Below are 17,671 nucleotides of genomic sequence, written 5' to 3'. Positions count from 1 at the left end.
ACACCTCGTGTCACCATCACCAGGGACACCTCGAAGGACGAAGTTTATCTCCAGCTCCGCTCGCTGATAGCTGCAGACACCAGCACCTATTACTGTGGCCGCCACACACAGTGACACAGAGCAAAGCCGGGAAGAGCACAAAAAGGGGAAGCGAATTTCTAAAGCGCCAGCCGACTGGAACACACAGTCCATGCTCTAGGGGATGAGACAGACAGACGGGGCATTGCCCACAGCGGGGTCTCAGGAGCCACCCGCGTTTCTCCCCCTACATCCCCCCCTCTCCCAGCCCCTTCCACCAAGGGACTTTAAACACTCCGCTTCTTCATGCTGCGCAGTGAAAAGTGCACCCAGAGACTCACCGAGACAGGAGTGATGGCTTGGGCTCGTATTTTGGGCACTTATCCCGACACACCTTGATCCTAATCTCCAGATGCTCAGCGCCTGTATCTCCCATTGGCCTCACCCCTGGGGACCAGGCTCCCACATTGGGAAACCACTTCAGGACATGTTGTCCCACGGGAGTAAATTTCATCATCACTCAGCACACACTGGGCTCTACCTGAAATCAGTGGGAGCTGCAGGTGCCCATTACCTCCGAAAATCAGCCCCGAGTTACATGGATCATGAGAGGAAAGATGGCTTGAGGGAAAAGGAGCTCAGAACATGCTGTAGCCACCCCTGCTCCTCCAATGGAAACACACCAGCTCATTTCACTGGGCTTCGGATCACGCCCTAAGACAGGAACGGGATGTGTGACTCCCCAGTTCACCAGACAGGACCCCCAAGACACAGGCCTTCCAATTAGTGTTTCCCACCTCGGTGAGACTATCTGCCAGTTCCCACACCCGCGGGTTCTCCTGAGTCCCAGCCCAAGGCCCCGCCCTCAGTACCTGGCTTCCTTACCTCACAGCCTCTGTCTGTCATTACAGGTGCGCTGAGCTGAGTGCAGGGTCTCTCTGCGGTGTAAAGGGGACACCTGTCCCCCAGGGGCATCACCATGTACTGAGCACTCAGCCCCCCCCCCCCCCCCCCCCGTCATCTCTTATACCCGCCCGGGGAACCCGCATGCAAATCCTGCCCCGGGGGTTCCTGTTAAATACAGATCCCTGGTTCTAGGAGCCTCAGTCTCTCCCCAGACACAGAACAGCCCGGTCCTGCCCATTGGGGAGTTTCCCTAATTGTATGAAACAAGAATGAAATCGCTGCTACTTTTCCTGTCCCTGTTCTCCGCCCCCAGCTGTGAGTGTCTATGGGGCAGCAGGGACATTAGGAACAGATCCATAGATTCTTTCGGTGGTTAATTCTTTTCTTTTCTTTTATCCTGTTTCCCCAGGTGTCCTCTCTCAGGTGCAGCTGGTCCAGTCTGGCCCAGGAGCAGAGAAGCCCGGAAAGACCCTCACCCTGACCTGCACTGTCTCCGGGTTCTCCATCACTACTCAGCATTACCATTGGCACTGGCTCCGGCAACCCCCCGGGAAAGGGCTGGAGTGGATGGGGTACGTGTACCCATACAATAGCGGGGAGACAGGCTACGCCCCGTCTCTCCAAGGCCGAGTCACCATCTCTGCAGACACTGCCAAGAGCCAGTTCTCCCTGCAGCTCCGCTCGCTGACAGCCGCCGACACCGCCACCTATTACTGCATCAGGAGGAGAAATTACACAGTGACACAGAGCAAAGCAGAGACTGGTACAGAAAGGAGAAGCTGTTTCCATGCAGACATTGAGAGCGCTTTAATGCACCATGCATTGCATCAGCTCCCTGCCGGGTAGGAAAGTAAAACAGGGTTTTATCACACACGACCCCCCCCCCCCCCCAAAAAACCTCACAACAAACAAATAAAAACCATGAGGAGTCCTGTGTTCCAGGACTGTCCATTCAGGTCTGACACATTTCACGCAGAGGCCCCGGTCAGATCTCAGTATAGAACCACTCTGACAGGTGCCCATTGTCACATCTGGAGCTGGAACTATCACACATTTTAATCCGGATTAGAACTGACAAAGAGCCAGCCTTCCATTTACACGCCAGAACTGGTTTTGAATTGACTTCAGCTTGTTGGTGCGGAGCTGCTGGGAAAATCCGACTCGGTCCCTGAGGGTCACCAGGGGAGCTGTGTGCTGAGAAACGGCTAAGCTCTGGCCTGCATTGAGGTGGCTACATGGGACGGGAGCACAGAGCTGTGTAGATCCCTGGTGGGTAGTGAACCCTGGAATACGCGATTCAGAGAATGTGGTTCCTAGTGTGGCTTAGAAGGTGGAGCACATAGGAGCTCTCTCATGCCCAGGTGCGGGATCTCCCTGGTGAGTGCAGACTGTGCCATGCAACGTCTGAGTCTTCACTCGCTTATACACATACTCGCTTATACCACTGATCCGGGCCTGTTTACTTAGAATCCTCGGACAGGGAAGTGGGACAAAGCCTCAAATACCAGGGTGAGCTGTAATACCTTGTAGCCAGCAATTCTTTCGTATCCACCTAAAGGGCAGCACAGTGACCATGAGTCGATCCATCAAAAGAACCAAAGACTTGTGACCAGGAGGTTTAACAAAATCCCACATGCCGAGGAATTGCAACCGCCCAGAGCGAGCTCGGCAGACGGCAGGAGCCAAACTGGTGATTCCTGGGTGCCGGAGGCCATTTATCCCTAAGAAACAAACACTGGGGATGGAAGAGTCTTGGGGTTTCTCTCCTGGCTGCCTTCAGGTGGGAATATAGGGGGGGGGGTAGGTGAAGAGAGAGAGAGGAATAGCTCAGTGGTTTGAGCATTGGCCTGCTAAACCTAGGGTTGTGAGTTCAATCCTTAAGGAGGACACTTAGGGATCTGGGGCAAAATCAGTACTTGGTCCTCCTAGTGAAGGCAAAGGGCTGGACTCGATGACCTTTCAAGGTCCCTTCCAGCTCTAGGAGATAGGATATCTCCATTAATTTGATTTAAATAATATATTTGATATGTTAAACAAAAGGGATTGGGGCGCAGGTTCAGTTAGGTTAAAAAATAGGGTATAAATTAGGGCTATCAAGCGATTAAAAATTAATTGCAATTAAAAAATTAATCCTTATTAATCACACAATTAGTCATGCTTTTAAACAATAATAGAATAACTTTTGTTTTAAATATTTTTGGATGTTTTCTACATTTTCAAATATATTGATTTCAATTACAACACAGAATACAAAGTGTACAGTGCTCACCTTATATTTATTTTTATTACAAATGTTTGCACTGTAAAAAACAAAACAAAAATGTATTTTTCAATTCAACTAATACCAGTAACGTAGTGCAAGCTCTTTATCATGAAAGTTGAACTTACAAATACAGAATTATGTACCAAAAAATCTGCATTCAAGAATAAAACAATGTAAAACTATATCGCTTACATGTCCATTCAGTCCCACTTCTTGTTCAGCCAATCACTCACACAAACATTTTTGGTTACAATTTGCAGGAAATAATGCTGCCTGCTTCTTATTTATGTCACCTGAAAGTGAGAACAGGCACTCACATGTCACTGTTGTAGCTGGTGTTTCAAGGTATTTATGTGCCAGATGCGCTAAAGATTCATATCTCCCTTCATGCTTCAACCACCATTCCAGAGGACATGAGTCCATGCTGATGATGGTTCTGCTTGATAACAATCCAAAGCAGTGCGGACCGACGCATATTCATTTTCATCGTCTTGAGTCATATGCCACCATTCATTTTCTTTTTTTGGTGATTCAGGTTCTGCAATTTCTACATCAGAGTGTTACTCTTTTAAGACTTCTGAAAGCATGCTCCACACCTCGTCCCTCTCAGACTTTGGCAGGTACTTCAGATTCTCAAACGGTGGGTGGGAGTGCTGTAGCGATCTTTAGAAATCTCACATTGGTACTTTCTTTGCATTTTGTCAAATCTGCAGTGAAATGTTCTGAAAACTAACGTGCTGCCGAGACTGCTGTAACATGAAATATATGGCAGAATGCGGGTAAAACAGAACAGGAGACATACAATTCTCCCCCAGGGAATTCAGTCAGAAATTAATTAACACATTCTTATTTTTTTAAGGAGCATCATCAGCATGGAAGCATGTCCTCTGGAATGGAATGCCTAGGAATTGCACAAACCCAGAGCGGGCTGCGCACTGGCCGAATTGGTGATTCCTGGGTGCTGGGGGATTTATCTCTAGTAAACAAGCACTCGGGATGGAGCCGTCTTGGGGTTTCTCTTCCTCCTCTTGGCTGCTCTTTACATGAGAATTTAGAGCACACCCAGAGGGAGAGACAGAGAGAGGGAAATAATACATTTTATTTGTAAAGAGAAGGGGATTAGGGGTGCATTTTCAGGGTTAGGTTAAAGAATAATATAGGATTGGGGTTAGGGAATAAGTATAGGTTTCTGGTTAAGGCAAGGGTTCAGTATTCAAAGGATTGGTACTAGAGCTGGAGAAAGATGACAGAGTTAGGATTGGAATAGGGTTAGAAATAAATGTAGGGTTAGGTTAAGGTTATGGTTAAGGTTAGCAGAGTGGTGTAATGAAAAAATAAAAATGGTTTTGGTTAGCAGACTTAAAGTGATTCTTTATTTTGGTAGGAAAGTTGACAATATGGAGTCAAAATAAGTGGTAGGTGAGAATTTAGAGGAGACCGAGAGAGAGAGAGCGAGAAATAATATATGTTTTTTTGTAAAGTGAAAGGGATTAAGGGTGCGTTTTGAGTTAGGTTAAAGAATAATTTAGGTTTAGGATTGGGGTTAGGGGATAAATATAGGTTTCTGGCTAGGTCTCCCGTTCAGTATTAGGATTGGGACTAGAGCTCGAAATAAGGGACAGAGTTAGATTTAGGGGTGGGTTAGACATAAATGCAGGGTTAGGGTTAAGGTTATGGTTAAGGTTAGGGGAAGGGTATAACAAAAATAAAAGGATGGTTTTGGGTAGCAGATATAAAGTGATTCTTTATCTTGATAGGAAGAAAGTCGACAATCTGGAGAATAAGGGGAACTCTGATGCTCTTAAAACCAGATTTTAAACTATATTTATTGCCTAACTCCCACTGAAATCAAGGGGAGTAGGAGCTTCAATACTTTTACAAATCCTCCAGCCCATGCAAATTTAGGAACCTCCTTGCCCACGTTTCCATATTTTTCACCACCTTCCCCAGCAATATGTTCCCTGAAACCCACAGGGACACGCCAACAGAAATTCTCTCGGTGTAGATTAAATTGGGGTGAACTCCGGATATTTAGTGATGCTTTCCATGAGTCAATCAGTTCAAAGGCTTCAGAGCGCGAACCCACCGGTAACTCAGGGGACTCTCACCGCTTTACACCCCGGGGCGCTGCGGCTCCCAAGCAGGTTTCCGAACCTCGTGTCAGTAAATGAAGCAATGGTCTCTGGGTGAGGCCCTTGGAGCGCTGCCCTATCTCACCGACACTCCCTGGGGGAAGTGCAGAGGGTGGACACCATGTGAGAGCCGGATTCTGCCTCTCTCTGTGTAAAATGCAGGCACGGCCCAACGGGGCATCTCCATCCAACCAGAGCCAGTCCCGCCAGCCCCTTTCAGCTCCATCCCCGCTGGGTGAAACCCGCATGCAAATCCCTGCCCCTGATTCTAGGAGCCTCAGACACAGAACTGCCCAGTTCTTCCCGCTGGGCAGTTTCCCCCATTGCATGAGAATGAGAATGAAATCTCTGTTGCTTTTCCTTTCTCTGTTCTTCCTCCTCCCCATAAGTGCACTGCAGGAATTAGGGACATACACAGAGATATTCGGTGGCTAATTTTTTCATCGCTTTGTCTCCCTTTCCCCATATGCTGTCTCTCAGGTGCAGCTGGAAAGGCAATATGCAATGTTAGAGACAGCAGGACCTCTGTGAATCTATTTGTAAAGAGAGAGATAGATTCAGGGGAACTTGGAGCACAGATCCCCTAGGTAGCTTTTGAAAACTCACCCTTACATTTCCAAGGACAAGGAAATCAGTTTCTGGAGCGTTTTGGCCTCATCTTTTCCATAACAACAACGTTGGTAGAAGGCTCCTGTGACTTCGAACGGGCTCAGAGATGTTTAAAGTGCAGAGTTAGAGACGGCTTATTTGGGGCTGGGGGCAGGTGTGTGTGTGAGGAATCGCTGCGTGAAACAACCTCAAACCAGCCCCACAATCTCTACTCTGTCCTCTGAACTGACACATCAGGTTTCAGGCTGACGCCCTACGTGAGGATTTTCTGCTTCAGACAGAATCTATATTGCAACCTGCCTTGTGGAAGCCAGGAGTGGCGGCTGCATAATTCAGCATTTCTATGATGTATCGGGTCCTTCCCAGCCCACAAGGGAACCCTGGTCCGCATTACACTCTGGGATTGATCAGATCCAAACCCTCCCTCCCCCAGACACGATTTCCTCCCCAGCGTGGGCTGCAGCCACCCGGCTGTGTCCCGCCAGCACAAAGCCCGGAAGGTGCCCGGCTCCCTCCCCCCTTCCCCTACAGCTGTTTCTCAGTCCCTGGTGCCTCAGACCAGCCGATCTCCCCCAGTCCCCGCAGCTGCTGCTCCTTCTCCATCAGACACTCTCTGGAGTCTGGACATCTCTTTGTTGCTGACCCTGGTTAGCTCTGCCCTGCAGGCGCTGCGGACCCGCGGGGCCCAGGGTTGCCAACTGCTGGACATGATTTTTATGGACAGAATAGAAAACAATTACGGACAACCAAACGTTTTTACGGACCCATTCTTCCCTAATATACAGATGGCTCAAAAGGACAAAGGTGAGCAAGTGACCGCCCCGCTGTGACTTAGCGGCGGGGAACCTGTGGGAGGCCGGTACGCCTGGCCCGCTGTGCCCCCTCCCCAGCCGCGGGGAGCCCGGCAGGAGGGTGTGCTGCTCGCAGGCCCACCAAAAGTTGCCGCTGTGCTGACGCTAGAAGAGTTCAAAGCCGGAGGCGAGAAGAGCAGCCCCCGCCAGCCAGCAGCAGGTCGGAGGGAGACCCCGCCGGGAGAATTCCTCTCCGCCCCCCTGCCCCGGGAATCGTAGACTCCCCGGAGCTGCCCCGGGGCCAAGGGAGAGGGACTCCTCAGCTCCATGGCAAAGCTCGGTGTTTTTTCACTGATTTCTAAATGTTTTTATGGATTTTAGGGACAGGTCCAATGTTAGCTCTTTTTTATGGACTGTCCATGAATTTACTGACGGTTGGTCATTTCTCTGCCGTGTGCCCTGGGGTTGGATGGGGGTGGGGATCCCGGGGGCTGGGGCGGAGTGGCTGCTGGGCCAAGCCTGGCTGTTTGGGGAGGCATGTCCTTCTCTACCTGGCCCTCCATACAATTTCTGTACCCGATCTGGCCTTCGGGCCAAAAAGTTTGCCCACCTCTGGATTAGCTTGTTCAAACGGTCCCTTCTGTGCTAAATATATATGAAGCTATTAACTTGCAAGTGACATAAACTATAGGGAGGCTACCTTCCCTTCCTGATTATTCTTAGGTCTCCCTGAGTGTAGTGAAAGTTCTTCATTGGATAAAACCGCAAAGCTGCATCATCCATTTGTGTTTACGTTTCCTCCTCCCTCATTGAAGCTGTTTATCTTTATCCGCTACCCAAATGCACAGTGTCTCTCCACACTTGCACCACTTTTCCCATTGGCTATATCTGCAAAGTCTGTTTTTAATTAATTAATTCATTAGAATTTGACAGAAGCACTTTCCCCTTGACTCTTCCCCTTGACAGCTCATTCCTACTGACTGCTTTTGTGCACTGTTTCTATGTCTGTGATATGCCCAATGCATTTCTCAGTAGCCACTGTTGGAAGGCTGGAAATCACAGAACCAGTTAAGACCTTTCCTAAGACACGTTACACTCAGTGGAAAGGCTGTCACACAGTTCAGTGACCTCCCCAGCCCAGCCCACCCATGATGAAGATCTATTTCTGTCCACTCCACAAGGCAATACTGCCTACCTACACCGCTACACGTCTCTCTGTTGCCTTATATCTGCTGGGTGCAAACCACATGCAAATCCTTCCCCAGGGGTTTGCTCTTTAAAAACAAATCCCTGATTCGAGGAGCCTCAGTCTCCCCGCAGACACAGAACTGCCCGCTGGGGAGTTTCTCGCACTGAATGAAAATGAGAATGAAATCTCTGTGGCTTTTCCTTTCCCTGCTCTCTGCCCCTTCCTGTGAGTTTCTATGGGACACGTGGGGTAAATCGGGGCAGAAACATACTTTAGTTAGGTTACTAATTCTTTCTTTGCTCTGCTTTGCTTTTCCCAGGTGTCCTCTCTCAGGTGCAGCTGGTCCAGTCCAGCCCGGGAGCGGCAAAGCCCGGAGAGACCCTCACCCTGACCTGTGCTGTCTCGGGTGTCTCCATCACTGACAACAGCTACGGATGGGACTGGTTCCGGCAGCCCTCCGGGAAAGGGCTTGAGTGGGTGGGAGGGGTTTATAGTGGGAGCACGTCCTCCTACGCTCCACCGTCTCTCCAGGGCCGAGCCACCTTCTCTGCAGATACCGCCAAGAACCAGGTCTCCCTGCAGCTCCGCTCGCTGACAGCTGCAGACACCGGCACCTATTACTGCGCCAGGAAAATAGATTCACACAGCGACACAGAGCAGAGCAGGGACTGGTACAAAAACAGGAAGCGGTTTCCATACACACAAGAAGAGCCATTTGAAAGCCTTTTCTCTGACTCTGGCTGGACACAGAATATACTACACAGTGGGGAAGTGAATGCAGATAAATTCATGGGGGCTAGGTGCATCAATGGCTATTAGTCAGGATGGGCAGGGACCGTGTCTCTAGCACACAGGCAGATTTACAGTGAAACACAGGTCGCCCTGGCATGGGGCCCCCCCAACAGGGGGCAGAAGCTTGGTCCTGCGGGCTCCAGGGGCTCCTGCTACAGGCTCCGCCCCCACCGGCAACCAAGCTCCCCCCTCCCCTGCCTCTTCCCCGCCTCCTCCCATGAGCGTGTTACATTCCTGCCCCTCTGCCTCCCTCCCAGTGCTGCCCCCGCCCCCAAACAGCTGTTTGCCAGGGCTCCAGGAGGGAGGGGACTTGGGCAAGGGTTTAGGGGTGGGGCAGGGTGGAGCAGATGCAGGGCCCCCCACTCCCCCTACACATACCTGCCCCCAGCCCACTGCCTTGAGTGGCTCAGGGCAGGGAGCATCCCCACGGCCCCAGCCCACACCCCCACGACCCCTGCCCTGACTCCTGCACCCCCACACATACCCAGCCCTGAGTTCTGCACCCCCTGATACACACCCAGCCCCTTCCCACTGACTCCTGCACCCTCCATCACCCCCCCCACACCACCACACTCCCTGCCCTGACTCCTGCAGCCCCCATCCCCACTCGCACGCCTCACACCAAATGGGAGCTGCCCCAGGTAAGCACTCCACACCCCAACCCCCTGTCAAACCCTGATCCCCCCCATATCCTAACTCCCTCCCAGACTGTGCACCCCCAACCTTGAGCCCCCTACCATATCTTAACTCCTGGTCAGACCCTGCACCCCAACATTTTTACATGTTTTTTTACAAAGTGCTCTTATCCAAAGCGCTTTACAATAGTTAGCTAACAGTACAAACAATATTTGGAAATATCATTAAGTGGTCCTTCGAGACCCTCAGCAATTTTCAGGTGCCTTCCATCCCACCCCCATGACTGCAATTGCACACACAGAAAAATCAGATGAATTACCCAGGTCCCAGGAAGCATCTACAACAAAAGCATTAAAAAAAAATTGGGACGGCAGGGGAAAGGCTATTTTGGGGTGTGGAAATCACGTCTAGAATTTTTCCCTGCATTGCCTGGGGTGAGGATCAGCCTCTTCCCCTTTAGACTTTGCATTCCCACATCCTGGCATCATTAAATGAGATCTTCCCTTACTGCAGAGGCTGCAACATTGGGTGTGACCAGTATGGTGAGCTGCTTCCCAGTGGAATGGAATTCTACCGTTGCCAAGATCTGGCCAGGAAAGTCCCAGGGGAAAAAGAAGCAGAGAGTTGGTTATACAGCAACCTGTGTGGGAAATTCTAACAATTCCCTCGTGTTCTTTCACATCATTTCCAGCTCTGCAGGGTGTCAGGGAGAGTAATAATAATTTTTACTGAAAAGACAGGAACAAAGCATTTGAGAGCCCTCTTTGCAAGGTTAAATTCTCTTGTATCACAATGTGATCTCAAAGGAACCACAACTTTATAACCACAATAAAAAACACAATTGCTCACAACTATGGTGAAGGGAACTGGTACAAGAAACTAATCTAGAACATAGGAACATCCATGCTGGGTCAGATCATTAGTCTATCTAGCCCAGTATCCTATCTTCCAACTGTGACTGGTGCCACATGCTTCAGAAGGAATGAACAGAACAAGGCAATTTATGTAGTGGTCCATACCCTGTAGTTCAGTCCCAGCTTCTGACAGTCAGAGGCAATGGTACCTGCAGAGCTGGAACTCAGGGCGGGGGCCACGGGCAGAGACTTCCTGCCTCCCCGTTAGGGACCACAGAGACATGCCAGCCAGTTCTGTGAGCAGCTCGGGGCCAGGGCAGGTAGGAAGCCTGCCTTAGCCATCCTGTGCTGCCAGACTTTTAGCATGAAGGAGGTGCTGGGATTGAGATGGAGGAGTTGATCAGTGGGGCCCATGGACCCCCTGGGGTACCCTAGGGGACACCCAGGGTCCATGGACCCCAGTTTAAGAAATGATGATCTAGACCATCCCTGACAGGTGTTTGTCTAAACCTGCTCTTAAAAATCTCCAATGTTGGAGATTCCACAACCTCCCTAGACAATTTATTCCAGTGCTTAACCATCCTGACAGTTAGGAAGTTTTTCCTAATGTCCAACCTAAACCTCCCTTGCTGCAATTTAAGCACATTTAAGGCCAATTTAAGCCCAATTTAAGCTTCTTGTCCTATCCTCTGGGGTTAAGAAGAACAATTCTTCTCCCTCCTCCTTGTTACAACCTTTTATGTACTTGAAAACTGTTATCATGTCCCCTCTCAGTCTTCTCTTATCCAGACTAAACAAACCCTTTTTTTGTTTTCAATCTTCCCTCATAGGTCATGTTTTCTAGACCTTTAATCATTTTTGTTGCTCTTCTCTGGAGTTTCTCCAATTTGTCCACATCTTTCCTGAAATGTTGCACCCAGAACTGGATACAATACTCCAGTTGAGGCCTAATCAGCGCAGAGTAGAGCAGAAGAATTACTTCTCGTGTCTTGCTTACAATACATCCCAGAATGATGTTTGCCTTTTTTTGTAACAGCGTGTGATGGAGTTGAGACTCACCACCTGGCGTCTCCTACTGGTTGTCTCGGGAATTAGCTCTGTCCAGTGGAGTGCCCCCTCTTGGTGGTATCCCGTCCGTCATCTCGCCCTCAGTTGGCATGTCTGGACCCGCGTCACTACCAAGCTCACGGCGTTCTCTTCGAGCCACTGCCCTCCGGCAGTGCCCCTTAGTCCATCCACACACCCTTCTGGTGGGGGGTTGATCAGTTGTCCTACTATCCAACCACCATGTCCAACCACACCCTTTGAGTCTAATCCCTTTCGTCAGGGATCTGGCGGGTCTATGATGGCCGCTCCCTACGGCCGATGGCTGGGTGTACTGTACTCCCTGAGCAGCCTTTTTATAGGGCTGAGCCTGGCCCTGATTGGCTGCCTCCAATCTGGGCCCTGATTGGCTCTCAATAAGCCCTTCCCTGATTGGCTCCCTGTCTGCGCAGGCCCACTGGCCTGCTGCAGCCTAAATTCTCAGGGAGTGGGGCAGCCGCCTCACTACACAGTGTTACACTGTTGACTAATATTTAGCTTGTGATCCACTATGAGCCCCAGATCCCTTTCCACAGTACTCCTTCCTGGGCAGTCATTTCCCATTTTGTATGTGTGCAACTGATTGGTTCCTTCCTAAATGGAGTACTTTGCATTTGTCCTTATTGAATTTTATCCTATATACTTCAGACCATTTCTCCGGTTTATCCAGATCATTTTGAATTTTAATCCTATCCTCCAAAGCACTTGCAACCCCTCCCAGCTTGGTATCATTGGCAAACTTTATAAGTGTACTCTCTATGCCATGATCTAAATAATTGATGAAGATATTTAACAGAATCGGACCCAAAACTGATCCCTGTGGAACCCCACTCATTATGCCCTTCCAGCATGACTGTGAAGCACTGATAACTGCTCTCTGGGAACAGTTTTCCAACTACGTTTGTACCCACCTTCTAGTAGCTCCATCTAGGTTGCATTTCCCTAGATTGTTAATGAGAAGGTCATGTGAGACAGTACCAAAAGCCTTACTAAAGTCAAGCTATACTATCTCTATCACTTCCCCTCATCCACAAGGCTAGTTACCCTGTCAAAGAAAGCTATCGGGTTGGGTTGACATGATTTGTTCTTAAGTAACAATCAGCATGGATTTCTCATCACCTTAGTATCTTCTAGATGTATGCAAATTGATTGCTTAATTATTTGCTCCATTATCTTTCTGGGTACAGAAGTTAAGCTGATTGGTCTGTAATTCACCAAGCTGTCTTCTGGAATTTCTCCTGTCTTCCATGACTTTTCAAAGATAATTGCTAATGGCTCAGATATCTCCTCGGTCAGCTTCTTGAGTATTCTAGGATGCATTTCATCAGGACCTGGTGACTTGAAGACATCTAATTTGTCTAATTTCAGAGTAGCAGCCGTGTTAGTCTGCATCCGCAAAAAGAACAGGAGTACTTGTGGCACCTTAGAGACTAACAAATTTATTTGAGCATAAGCTTTTATGGGCTACAGCCCACTTCATCGGATGCATAGAATGGAACATATATTGAGGAGATATATACACACATACAGAGAGCATGAAAAGGTGGGAGTTGTCCTACCAACACTAAGAGGCTAATTAAGTGAGAGAGAAAAAACTTTTGTAGGTAGCCCATTACAGACAGTTTGACAAGAGGTGTGAGAATACTTACATGGGGAAATAGAGTCAATGTTTGTAATGGCTCAGCCATTCCCAGTCTCTATTCAAGCCTAAATTGATACTATCTAATTTGCATAATAATTCAAGTTCAAGTTTTTCTCTCTCACTTAATTAGCCTCTTAGAGTTGGTAGAACAACTCCCACCTTTTCATGCTCTCTATATGTGTATATATATATCTTCAAAATATGTTCCATTCTATGCATCCAACGAAGTGGGCTGTAGCCCACGAAAGCTTATGCTCAAATAAATTTGTTAGTCTCTAAGGTGCCACAAGTACTCCTGTTCTTTAATTTGTCTAAGTAATTTTTAACTTGTTCTTTTCCTATTTTATCCTCTCATCCTATGTCATTTGCACTGGCATTCACTAGGTTAGACGTCCAATCACCACCAACCTTTTAGGTGAACAGGAGTCCAGCCCGGGAGTGGTGAAGCCCGGAGAGACCCGCACACTCACCTGCACTGTCACCAGGGGCTCCGTCATTAGCAGCTACAATTGGAACTGGATATGCCAGGCTCCGGGCCAAGGGCTAGTCTGGATGGGGAAATGGAGCAGGGATACAGGCTACGCCCCGTCTCTCCAAGGCCAAATCACCATCTCCATGGATTCTTCCAACACCAAGTATTATCTGCGGGTGGGCTCGTTGACAGCTGCAGACACCAGCACCTACTACTGCACCAGAGTCGAGACACAGTGACACAGAGCAAAGCAGGGACCTATACAGAAAGCGGAAACTGAGTCTAAGCAGAGCAGTGAAGCCAGTTTAGCAGGGAGTGCTGAGTGCAGAGCCATCCCCTGCACACACACAGACACTCACAGATTTCAGAACCTCTGGCAGCACAAAAACAGAAGATATTTGAATGTGAAAACCGTGCTTAAAAATAACTGTTCCCCAGGATATAGAATTATAGGACTGGAAGGGACTTGAGAGGTCATCTAGTCCAGTCCCCTACACTCATGGAAGGACTAAGCATTATCTAGACTATTCCTGATGGGTGTTTGTATAACCTGCTGTCAGGGTTCCCTCCCCACTCTGAACTCTAGGGTACAGACGTGGGGACCCATGTGAAAGATCCCCTAAGCTTATTTTTACCAGCTTAGGTTAAAAATTCCCCAAGGCACAAATTCTCCCTTGTACCATGGATTAGGTAACGCTGCCACCACCAAGTGATTAGACAAAACTCAGGGAAAGGACCACTTGGAGTTCCTACTCCCCCCTAATATCCCCCCAAGCCCTAAACCCCCTTTCCTGGGGATGCTTGAGAATAAACAAGATGAGCACAGACCAACCTTGGGGTTTATTAGGACACTAAAAAAACCAATCAGATTCTTAACAAAACGGAACATTATTAGAAAGAAAAAAGGTAAAAGAAGCACCTCTATAAAATTAGAGTGGAAGATAGTTTCACAGGGCAATCAGATTCAAAACACAGAGGATTTCCCTCTGGGCAAAACTTTAAAGTTACAAAAAGAAAACCAGGAATACACCTCTCTTTCAGCACAGAGAAAATCACAAGCCAAAATAAAAGTAAGCTAATGCATTCCCTTGCTAGTACTTACTAATTCTAATGGAGTTGGATTGCTTGCTTTCTTGATCTGCCTCCAGCAAGCATCCAGAACCGACAGACAAAGCCTTCCCCCTGCCCGCCCCGGATTTGAAAGTATCTTGTCCCCTTATTGGTCCTTTTGGTAAGGTGCCAGCCAGGTTACCTGAGCTTCTTAACCCTTTACAGGTAAAAGGATTTTGTGCCTCTGGCCTTGAGGGACTTTACAGTTCTGAATACAGGAAGGTTGTTACCCTTCCCTTTATATTTATGACACCTGCTCTTAAAAATTTCTAATTATAGAGATTCCACAACCTCCCCAGGCACAAGACTTCCCTTGCACAAGTCTCTCTGGGCCAGATTTTCAAACTTAGGAACCTAAAATGGCTGATAGGCCCCTCGCGGGTTTTACACAAGAACCTGAGCAGTTTAGCTCACCCAGGGCCAGATATTTTTCAGATATTTAGCTGCTTAAGATGTAGAGAGTTGCCTGACTCCTATTGATTTCAATGAGTTTTTGACACCTGTGTTCTTCTGAAAATCCCAATAGCTGCCTATCTGGATGTTTAGGGACCTAAATACCTCTGAAAATCTGGTTTTATCTGCCTCAGTTTCCCATCTGTGTAATGGGGATAATGGCACTGCCCTTCTTCACAAGAGAGTTATGAGCACAAAATACACTGAAGATTGTGAGGTGCTCAGACACTATGGTAATTAGGCCATAGCGATGACTGAAATGGATAGTAAAAAAATTCCTGTCAGAGCTTTTCTGCAGTGGAAAATTAGATATTCAGCTAAAGTATTTTTTCCAGAAAAATAACTATTTTTGGCATTTGGCTAAAAAAAATATTTTGGTTTTTGGCCAAACAACCCATTATTTTAATTGCTGGTAGTTGAATTTTTTTACTTTTCAGGATTTCTTTTTCCCCACTTTTCTTTCTTTTCTTTTCTTGATGAAAAGTCTCAGTTTTCAGGGGAGGGGAAACAGCCCATTTCCCACCCAGCTCTTCTGGAATCAGACCCGTTCTCCATCTGGTCCAATCCTGCTGTTAGCTCAGTCAATGAAAACCAGATTCTGCTCCCATTTACACTGGTACAAATCCAGCATCACATCACTGATATCTGCGGGATTAGTTTAGATCCTTGTCACTGTGGGCAGGACTGGACCCTGGTAGTTTCACCTGTGATTTCACTGTGAACAGAAGCAGGCCCTAAGTATATTAAGGTTATTTCCAAGTTTTACTCTTGTAATTGTGCCTCAGTGGGTTACAACTGAGGATGCCAGATTCAGGATGACCTGCTGAGAAAATAGCACAGATTTACCCCCAACACCGGTGGTTAATCCCCCGTAGGATATTCCAAACCTGTAACAAAAGTAAACTTCTATTTCACCACACTGGCTAACAAGAAATCATAAAAGCAGTTTCCTTGGGCATCCCAGTCCTTTTATTACCACTGAAAACACTGGATTTAGATATGAGTGTTTCTTTACAACCAGTCTCATCAAATAAAAGGTTCTTCAAATTCCAAAAGACCGGCCACACACCCAGGTCAATATATAACTTAGATCTTACCCAAAAATCATGCTAATGCCAATCCTTTAGTATCTAAAATCTAAAGGTTTATTTATAAAAAGAAAGAAAGAAAGAAAGAAAGAAAGAAAGAAAGAAAGAAAGAAAGAAAGAAAGAAAGAAAGAAGAGAGGATGTTATGAATGCTGTGACATTGCACTCCATATGTTTTATGGAAATATGCTTATGAGTGTGAATATAATGTAACTGGAATATGCTTTATGCTAAAGTTCTCTTATAAGGTATCATTACAAAGCTTATAATGTATGTGTGTGTTCATCCTATTTGTATGAATGTATCATTCTTGTATTGAAACTAGGAATATGAAATATAGCTCTGGAAGTCCTATTGTAATTATGAAAAGTGGGGGCCATTAATGGTGGGTTGGAAGCTTGATGGTTCCCATTGACTAGGAAAATTGGTTGTAAATGGCCCTGTTTAATTGCAAACATTCCTGGGTGCCTGCAGGCCAGCCCTGGAAGAATGAAGGCAGGGGTCTCACAGGACATGTGACCATTTCACAGGATACTGGAATCCATCTTAAACCTGGTGCTTTTCCATTTAGATGGAGGGGTGGGGACCCAGAAAGACATTGGATTCACAACTTGTGCCAAAGCTATAAAAGAGGGTGGAGCAGAAGAAGGGGGGTCCCAGTCATGAGAAAGCCCCTGCTTTTCACCTAAGATGCCTGCTGGAACTAACAAGGACTGTACCAGGGGAAAGGATTGGACCCAGACTAGGAAGGAGTCTAGTCTGTGAAAGACAGTTATAGGAGCATCTCTGAGGGTGAGATTTAACTGTAAACAGTTTCTTAATGTATTAGGCTTATGCCTGGCTCCGGGCCAAGGGCTAGTCTGGATGGGGAGATGGAGCAGGGATACAGGCTACGTCCCATCTCTCCAAGGCCGAATCACCATCTCCATGGATTCTTCGAACACCAAGTATTTGCACAGTCAGGTGAATGTTATACTATTGCTCTTTTGATGTGATTTCTATTGTGTCTTTCTTCCCAGGTGTCCGGTCCCAGGTGCAGCTGCTGGAGTCTGGAGGGGATGTGAAAAAGCCCAGAGACTCTCTCCGCCTCTCCTGCAAAGCCTCCGGGTTCACCTTGAGCAGCTACACTATGAGCTGGGTCCGACAGGCTCCAGGGAAGGGGCTGGAGTGGGTCTTACACATGTACACTGATGGGAGCCAACAATTTTACGCAGACTCAGTGAGAGGCCGATTCACCATCTCCAGGGACAACTCCAACAACCTACTGTATCTGCAAATCACCTGCCTGAAGCCTGAGGACACCGCCCGGTATCACTGTGCGAGAGACAGTGAGGGGAAGCCGGGCTGAGCTCAGACAGAAACCTCCCTGCTTCACTGCAGGAGGATTTTGCTGTAGGTGGCGTTCATTGTCTGTACAATGGAATGAGCACAAATAAAACAAACCAAAGAAGCCTGTACTTGTATTTCATTCTCTCCCGTGGGACAAGTGGTGAAGAACATAAGAACGGCCAGACTGGGTCAGACCAAAGGTCCATCTAGCTCAGTATCCCATCTTGCGACAGTGGCCAATGCCACGTGCCCCAGAGGGAATGAACAGAACAAGCAATCATGAAGTGATCCATCCCCTGAAAGAG

The 17,671-nt window shown here is 47.8% G+C and overlaps 1 protein-coding gene across 1 annotated transcript; it reads left to right on the top strand.

The window, feature by feature from the left end:
- Positions 1-1,193: 1,193 nt before the first annotated feature.
- Positions 1,194-17,385, top strand: LOC135886373 (immunoglobulin epsilon heavy chain-like). Its single transcript, XM_065414157.1, has 5 exons — positions 1,194-1,239; positions 1,334-1,662; positions 8,139-8,157; positions 8,285-8,569; positions 17,057-17,385. The coding sequence occupies exons 1-5, from the start codon at positions 1,194-1,196 to the stop codon at positions 17,383-17,385; spliced, it is 1,008 nt and encodes a 335-aa protein (XP_065270229.1).
- The last annotated feature ends 286 nt before the right edge of the window (positions 17,386-17,671 follow it).

Source organism: Emys orbicularis, chromosome 12 (assembly GCF_028017835.1).
Source record: "Emys orbicularis isolate rEmyOrb1 chromosome 12, rEmyOrb1.hap1, whole genome shotgun sequence".
Classification (NCBI taxonomy): Eukaryota; Metazoa; Chordata; order Testudines; family Emydidae; genus Emys; species Emys orbicularis.
Note: the sequence above shows the minus strand (reverse complement) of the source record. Positions and strands in the feature narration are given on the sequence as shown.